We start from the raw sequence: 8636 nt of genomic DNA on the forward strand, positions 1-8636 counted from the left end.
CTGTCTGTAACAGTCAGGACTAGATGGCAGTAGAAAACACAATAAACTCTAAAATGTTGCTGCCATCTAATTGTAATGCAGGGTTTTGCAATCCAGATCTTGTAGCCTTTGGCCCTAGTGTTCCTGAAATTTGCCTTGGAAGTAGAGATGTTCTAAGTCAGTAATGGCGAACCTTTTAGAGACTGAGTACCCAAAAACTGGCCCCACCCCCACTCCACCCCCTGCCCCGCCCCTGCTCTGCCCCCCATCCCCCGCCCCGCCTGCCCACAGGACCACTCACCGCTTCCAGGGCCTGCTACAGATCGCTCAGGCAGGCCAGCAGCGCTATGGCGGCCACACCCTCTGCCCGCGCCCTGCAGCATCAACTGCATGATGGGGTGTGAGGGCAGAGTCTTGTCTACGCTGCCTGGCTGCCATGTCCTTGGCTGCGCTGCTCCGTGTGGGCCACGCTCGAGGGCGACTCTCCTTCAGAGGGGGGCTGCTGGAGAGGAGGAGGTCGTGGGAGGAGGCAAGGCTGGGGCAACGGCACATGTGCCCACAGAGAGGGCTCCGAGTGCCGCCTCTGGCACCCGTGCCATAGGTTCGCCACCACTGTTCTAAGTAAAGCTTTAGGCTGTCTGTGTTAACCTCTCACAGCAAACAACAAACCATTCAGTCAATTACTTTCTGTGGTATAGGAGGAGATCCTGAGAGAACATAACAGAACAGAAATAGATCCACTGCCCAGAAGAGGGACTCCATCCTAGGAAATGCAAAAAAATGCCCCCTGCCTTACCGTAGGTATTTAAATCAGAAATGCATATTGAATGTACATTAGAGTTAGGGTTACATTTATAATACTGTATCAAGTAGTGCATTAGAACAAAAAATTGCTTATGAGTCATGCACACACCATGATCAGTAAAACAACTCTTCATTTTAAACCTACAGAATTACAGATGATCTCTAGCAAACAGGTTGAAACAAGCAAGTTCAAGCACACCTTTGTAACAAAATGAACCATAGATTGCACTATCTTTGCATAAGAGCATTTTAAAAATGTATTTATCTTAACAAATTTTAGAAATATAGAAATAAATACAATACCGCTGGCCACACATGAAAGTTTGTTGGCTATGGCAATGGGTTTAAGGGAAGATAAGGAACTATGAGAGAAATGTCCCAAAGGTGCTTTTCTAAAGGCAAACTTGGTTTTTTTCCTTGAAAATGTTTCACTTCTCCTCCAAGAAGCTTCTTCGTTTCTGATTGAATAGTGAATAGTCAGAACTGAAGAAACTTTTTGGGTGAAAAGTGAAACGTTTTCAAGGGGAAAAAAATCAAGAAAGTCCAGTTGCCTTTTGAAAAGCACCTTTGGGACAACTATGACCCTAGATGTCTGAGAATCTCCATAGACGTGGGAGAGATGTAGGAAATAAATAAACTCTCATGGAAAATCCACCTCTCAGTGATGTTACCCAGAGACTGAAAAAGACATGCGGATTCTCTTCTGGTGTCGTCCCATTCAGTTGCTGATCAGAAATGAGCCAGGTGAGCCACATGTGGAATTCATCCAGGCCTGAATCCAGGGACTTGCTTCATTTGACTGGCTCAGAGTGTGACTTGGTTGAAATGACATCTCAGGAATAACTCTCCTCATTGTTGAATGCATTTAGGCAGTAAGCAAGTAAATGCCAGTGCTAGAATGAGGCAAGGGACTAACCCAGGGGTAGGCTGGCTCAGGAATTCTGCGGGTTGAAGTCCACAAGTCATAAAAGAGCCAAGGTTGCCTACCCCTGGACTAATCCTTCACCTCCCTCATGTAGCAGGTCAGAGAAGTCCAATATTGGGGGGGGGGAGGGGATGACTTAAAGAAGATGGGTTATTTCACCAGGTCAGTGTTCAAGAGTGAGTGACAGTTTGTCATCATGTCCCTTGTCCTGTAGAACACCTCATTCAGGACATTGGTTGATGAGTAGAAGACTTATTATCAAGTGTCTAATGCCAAGCCTTGGCAGACCTTGGCCATTGCCTCAAACAGGAGCAGACCCATTCCCTCACCTTCCTGTGACAAGCTTAGTTGATATAGGACACAGCCTTGTGCACTACTCTTTGAACCAATAGGCGCTCATCCCTGGAAAGGCAGAGGGCAAAGCATACTGTCTCAAATCAAGATTGGAGCATTTGGGCCTACTAAGGAAAATCCTAGGCCAGTTACTGCTGTTGCAGGGGGAGGAGCGTTCAATGGATGGCCCTAGTCTTGTCCTCCATTTGGGCTATTTACACTATCAGTGGCCCTCTGTACCAGAAGAGATTGTCAATTATGAATAATAATCCCCTACACCTTTGGGTCACACAAAGAGAAAAAAAATGATTCTTTGGAACTTAACAGTTCAGCCCCTCAAGTCCAATGTGAGGTTGGATGGCTTTTTCTGCCTTGGAGTGCAACTGTTCCTGGAGGTAGCAAAGGACTGCTCCAAGAAAGAAATCAGGGAGGAACGAGGTTCAACACATAGCTGTTTCTGAGCTTGATGTTTGTTGCAAAGATGAAAACAAGTCACGTTTTATCCTTTGTAACTGAATGGGAAGATCTTGGTATGTAGGTAGGAATACAGTGGCTTTGAAGGGGCAATGCTGCATCATGCTTTCCAGATTTCCTTACAGTTTATGTAATTTATTCCCATCTTTTAAAAAAATCAAAGCCTGTATCATTAAGTAAAAAAAAATGTGGTTGTACCTCCATGACTGCAGAGGTGTGTGTACATTACATAACCCAGTAAATATCTTGCCCTACAATAATGTTGTCTGTGGTACATCCAGCCAAAGTTATTTTACTGAACGTTGATTGCACACTCACCATTCTTGGTTGTTTCTAGTCCACCTGGTTGATAAGGCTCCATTTCCAGTACATGCCCCTCAGTCTATATCTCATAGTTGATAGAGACAATTGTGACATCAGTGTAGGCTGAACTATGTTTATATTTTTTTGTTTAATTATCAGAGACCCATCTCCTGTTTTATTTTCTCATTCTAATTTTTAAAGTTCCTGCTTTTAAAGAGACCCTGTATGCAGATTAACACACAAGGAACCAGTTAATTAAATCTCTAATTTTATAAGTTGAATCTACTTTTCCATAAATATAGAGGCAGTCGTTCCTCTTCTTTGGCAAAATGAAAACTAATCAAAATGGAAAGCCATAGCTGTTTCTCATAGAGGTGTTTGTTTTCAGTAACTAACAACAATAAATACAGGATAATCTGTGATGGGTATATGTCTGTCTATTTCCTAGGGTTGGGCTTCTGGTTTGTATCTCTAGGGGAAATAATTATCTCATCAATCATATTTAGGCAGAATGCTAAGCAAAAGAATCCTGAATTGCCAGCAAGAACAGACACCCTTTATCATGGCATAGATTTCAAAAAGACTATTGTGAGCTCTTCAGCTAGGAATAATCCTTGGCCTTGAAGCTAGTTTTCAGTTTTCATCAACCATATCCTGGGAACCAAGAGACTCTTTGAGTTCTACTCCTGCCTTAGGCACAAAATCAACTGGGTGATCTTGGACCAGCCCCTTTCTCTTAGCCCTAGGGAAAAGCAGGGGTAAACTACTTCTGAAAAGGTTGCCAAGGAAACTTATCCAGGAGTCAAGATTGAGAGGAACGTATCCAGGAGGGACTCATCCAGGAGTCAAGATTGAGTAGAAGACGTAAAACTATTATTATTCTTACTTTCCTACTTATTACAGCATGTAATGGTTTAGTATCTTCCAACCCTAAAAAGTTAATTTTTCCTAGAATCCATATTAAAAGATTCCACATCTAAAAACAATGGTAACTTGTGACACTAATAAACATGAAGCAAAATTACATTACATCATCTAGAGCAGTGGTGGCAAACCTATGGCACACGTGCCAGAGGTGGCACTCAGAGCTCTCTCTATGGGCATGCACGCCTTGCCCAAGCCCCGCCTCCCCCCATGGCCCCCTCCTCACCAGCAGCCCCCCCGAGAAGTCACCCCCAAGCGCGGCCCACATGTCGCAGCACAGCCAAGGACCTGGCAGCGGGGACAAGACTCCGCCCTCGCACCCCATCGCATGCAGATGATGCTGCAGGGCGCGGATGGTGTGGCCGCCATGGCACTACTGGGCCACCTGGGCGATCTGCGGCGGGCCATGGAGGTGATGAGTGGCCCTGCAGGGGGGGCGGGGGCGGGTTTTGGGCCCTCGGTCTCTAAAAGGTTCGCCATCACTGATCTAGAGTTTAGAAAATGCAGAATAACAATGAAGGATCTGTTCAACAACACAACTCCTAATTTTTAAAATTAACCAATACTTTAATAATATCATCCTTCTGTATAACATGTTTTGATGTGTAATATGTGCTTTCCTTCAATGAATGTGCAGAATAGAAAATATTCCAGAGAGGAGGTAAATTGGTGCTTAAAGATTCTTGAGTTTTGCTTTTTTCCTAATATGTTATTATTGTCACTCCCGCAGATCAGCAGAATTTGACATTTGATCCAGTCACAGCTAACAAATACTTGCAGATATCTGATAATAACCAGAAGGTAACTCATCCCCAAGGTTTTCAAAAGCCAAAGCCAAATGACCCTCAAAGGTTTGAGCCATGGCAAGTCATGTGTACTCAGAACTTCAGCCAAGGCTGTCACTACTGGGAAGTAGAGTTATCTGACCACTCCGTCATTGTTGGCGTAGTTTGCCAAACATTCACCAGATTGAAACAGGCTCATCAGAAGTTCACCATTGGGTTGGATAAATTCTCCTGGGGCCTGCATATCCAAGAAGACAGCTACGTGGCTTGGTACAATGACAAGTCTACAAAGATAAAAGAACCTCTGTGCAAATTCATTGGAGTTCTATTGGACTGTGATCAAGGAACGATATCCTTTTACAGCATAGACAATAATATGAAATGCCTTCATGTTTTTCACGCCACCTTTACAGAGCCTCTAGTTCCAATTTTCTGGCTTTGTGAAGGTACAGCCGTGACTCTTTGCCAAAGGCCGCCCAGCCAGATTTAACTGTTGAGAAGTCACCTGATTTACAAGTATAGGCAAAGACTGCCCCTATGGAAAAACTCTGAGTAAGCAAATAACTCTGGAACATTGACAAAAAATTAAGCTGTTTGGCTGTACAAGAGACAATAGGTACAGATGTAGTTAGATGCTTATACAGCACAGAATCTAATACGTGAGTTTTTGGGGCTGCATAAAGCTTTCTGACAAGCTACAAAATTAAGAAATGAATAGCAATAAAGAAATAGTGTAAACATAATTAACTTTTAAGTGGGAAATTGTCATAGCCAATAAAGAATCAAGTTGGACAGAAAGAAAATGCACAGTAGTGTTTGCCCTGGACAGATCATTATTCACAAGCATTCTGCAGTCACTTCATTATGAAGGTATTTTGTGAAACAGTTAAGTACATATATAGTTTCTCATATGGGTGACTGGATAATAAGAAGTTCTTAAGAATTCATATTCCGGAAAGCAATTTTTAAAATTTATTGTAACCTTTTCCCTATTAGAACAGACTACAGTCTTTAAAAAGATCAACAAGATCTTTGAATGGAAAACAGAATTATAAAAATGCAAGCATTAATGTTTTGTTTTTTTTAAAAAAAAAAGCAGCTTAAAAGGAAATCTAGATCTAAAGCAGGTTTTATTCCATTTTCCTAAGTTTGTGAAAATTTGCAGGGAAAGAAAGCTTATTTTTCTATGGAGAAAATTATGACATATGTATAACTAGCATTGCAGGTTCTTGTCATGTTTATTATCATTTTTATTCTGTGCATACAAAAGGAAAGTTGGAATGATGTTATGTAATGATCCTCAGAACTGTCCATTACCAAGATATATCTTACAAAATTGAACAGAATAGGACCATATTTGGTATGTGTCTGGGGGATGGAGATGAGGGCTGAAAAGAAACGGGAAAAAGAAAGATCAAAGTTGAAACTGAGTCAGATCTGGCTAGAGATTTTGGGGAAAAGATTCAGGAAAAATAATTCTTTCAGTCAATCTGTATGGGAAAGGCAGGAGGCAGTTGCTCAGCTTGCTGTCAATTCCTCCATTCTAAGCACCTCTCCATGCAATTCAAGGCCATTAGTAAAGAGTTAGGAAGAATTCCAAAAATCACGCTATGCATTGTTCCCCTACCTCAGTGATGGCGAACCTTTTAGAGACCGAGTGCCCAAACTGCAACCGAAAACCACTTATGTATCTGGGGTGCTGGGTGGGCGTGGCCTGCTGGGTGGGCATGGCTACAGTGGTCATGGCAGATGGGTGGGCGTGGCCAGCTTGATGTTGCTCCTGGGGAGGGATGCCTGTGGGGGCAGGGCAAGGTTGGGGAGATCCAGGGGGTCTTTGGTGGGTGGGGCGGTGGGCAGGAGGCTCATCCTGCGGGGTGAGGTGAGGCAAGGCGAGGCAGGGCGGGGGTTCCATTGTCGCAGGGTAAGGTGAGGCAGGGGCCGGGGCGGCTGCTGCCTGACACCATTGGCCCCTGCACACAGAGGCCAGTGAGCGCATGGGTGCTGGGATGCATCTGGCCATGTGGGACCTCGGCGAGTTAGCGGGCGGCTGGTTGAAGAGGACAGTTGCCATCTCCGGGGCATGGTGCGCGTGCCCACAGAGAGGGCTCTGAGTGCCACCTCTGGCACGCGTGCCATAGGTTCGCCACCACTGCCCTACCTAGTAGTCTTTAAGTCATGCCTCCTGCTACTTGCTACCTCTCAAATACCGTAATAATGAAGCCATCTTTCCATTCATTAGCATGGAAAAGGAACAGCACCATTGGAACTGAAGGATCTTCCACCAACAGCCATGTTGCCACAGAGCTCTTGATGACATATGCTAATTCGTTGGCAGTGTGGCTTTAAATATCAACAGGTATCTCCATTATTACAAACCCATCCAATTATGCAAAATCCAATGTTACCAGCTTGTAAAAGCCTTAACTACTGAGGAGCGGCTCCAAATATTTATTCCTGCCCTCAGTTTATAATAGCGGTCACAGATTGATTAAAAACAGAGAAGGGAAGGAATAATGTATTTCAGCTGTGTTTTGAGAAACTAGCACTAGGTGACGCTGGCCAGATGACCAGAAACTGCCTTTTCAAGCTTTCACCTGTGCATCATTCCTAGGGAATAAAATCAATTCATGGACGCTTTGAAGAAATTAAGAACACCTAACTTGCGCAGCAATTGGATGGCTGAACATGTCAGTTGTATAAATATAGTCCAAAAATAGCCAGGTTTTGTGTTTAAAAAAAAAAGTTAAAACAGAAATTTAACTGCAGGAAAAACGGGGGGGGGGGAAGGGGGGAGAGGAGGAATCTGTCAGCAATTCATGACTCCTAATGTTGGTAGAAATTCTAGCCCACTGAATAACACCAAACAGCAAGTTGAAATTAGACAGAGANACGGGAAAAAGAAAGATCAAAGTTGAAACTGAGTCAGATCTGGCTAGAGATTTTGGGGAAAAGATTCAGGAAAAATAATTCTTTCAGTCAATCTGTATGGGAAAGGCAGGAGGCAGTTGCTCAGCTTGCTGTCAATTCCTCCATTCTAAGCACCTCTCCATGCAATTCAAGGCCATTAGTAAAGAGTTAGGAAGAATTCAAAAAATCATGCTATATATTGTTCCCCTACCTCAGTGATGGCGAACCTTTTAGAGACCGAGTGCCCAAACTGCAACCGAAAACCACTTATGTATCTGGGGTGCTGGGTGGGCGTGGCCTGCTGGGTGGGCATGGCTACAGTGGTCATGGCAGATGGGTGGGCGTGGCCAGCTTGATGTTGCTCCTGGGGAGGGATGCCTGTGGGGGCAGGGCAAGGTTGGGGAGATCCAGGGGGTCTTTGGTGGGTGGGGCGGTGGGCAGGAGGCTCATCCTGTGGGGTGAGGTGAGGTGAGGCGAGGCAGGGCGGGGGTTCCATTGTCGCAGGGTAAGGTGAGGCAGGGGCCGGGGCGGCTGCTGCCTGACACCATTGGCCCCCGCACACAGAGACCAGCGAGCGCATGGGTGCTGGGATGCATCTGGCCATGTGGGACCTCGGCGAGTTAGCGGGCGGTTGGTTGAAGAGGACAGTTGCCATCTCCGGGGCACGGTGCGCGTGCCCACAGAGATGGCTCTGAGTGCCACCTCTGGCACGCTTGCCATAGGTTCGCCACCACTGCCCTACCTTGTAGTCTTTAAGTCATGCCTCCTGCTACTTGCTACCTCTCAGATACCATAATAATGAAGCCATCTTTCCATTCATTAGCATGGAAAAGGAACAGCACCATTGGAATTGAAGGATCTTCCACCAACAGCCATGTTGCTGCAGAGCTCTTGATGACCTATGCTAATTCGTTGGCAGTGTGGCTTTAAATATCCACTATTACAAACCCATCCAATTATGCAAAATCCAATGTTACCAGCTTGTAAAAGCCTTAACTACTGAGGAGTGGCTCCAAATATTTATTCCTGCCCTCAGTTTATAATAGCGGTCACAGATTGATTAAAAACAGAGAAGGGAAGGAATAATGTATTTCAGCTGTGTTTTGAGAAACTAGCACTAGGTGACGCTGGCCAGATGACCAGAAACTGCCTTTTCAAGCTTTCACCTGTGCATCTTTCCTAGGGAATAAAATCAATTCATG

General features: G+C 44.7%; 1 protein-coding gene across 1 annotated transcript; it reads left to right on the forward strand.

Annotated features, from left to right (window-relative positions):
* Positions 1-1472: 1472 nt before the first annotated feature.
* On the forward strand, positions 1473-5849 carry TRIM65 (tripartite motif containing 65). Its single transcript, XM_015819050.1, has 2 exons — positions 1473-1527; positions 4473-5849. Exons 1-2 carry the CDS (start codon positions 1473-1475, stop codon positions 5015-5017), a joined length of 600 nt encoding a protein of 199 aa, XP_015674536.1. The 3' UTR covers positions 5018-5849.
* The last annotated feature ends 2787 nt before the right edge of the window (positions 5850-8636 follow it).

The sequence above is a fragment of the Protobothrops mucrosquamatus genome, unplaced genomic scaffold (genome assembly GCF_001527695.2).
Source record: "Protobothrops mucrosquamatus isolate PMUCROS unplaced genomic scaffold, P.Mucros_1.0 scaffold_146, whole genome shotgun sequence".
Taxonomy (NCBI): Eukaryota; Metazoa; Chordata; class Lepidosauria; order Squamata; family Viperidae; genus Protobothrops; species Protobothrops mucrosquamatus.

Bases quoted from the DNA above. Each gene is read 5' to 3' on its own strand.
- TRIM65 (XM_015819050.1), top strand. From the start codon at position 1,473: ATGCGGATTCTCTTCTGGTGTCGTCCCATTCAGTTGCTGATCAGAAAT. The intron at 1,528-4,472 runs GTGAGCCACATG...TCACTCCCGCAG, and splicing joins GCTGATCAGAAATGAGCCAG to ATCAGCAGAATTTGACATTT.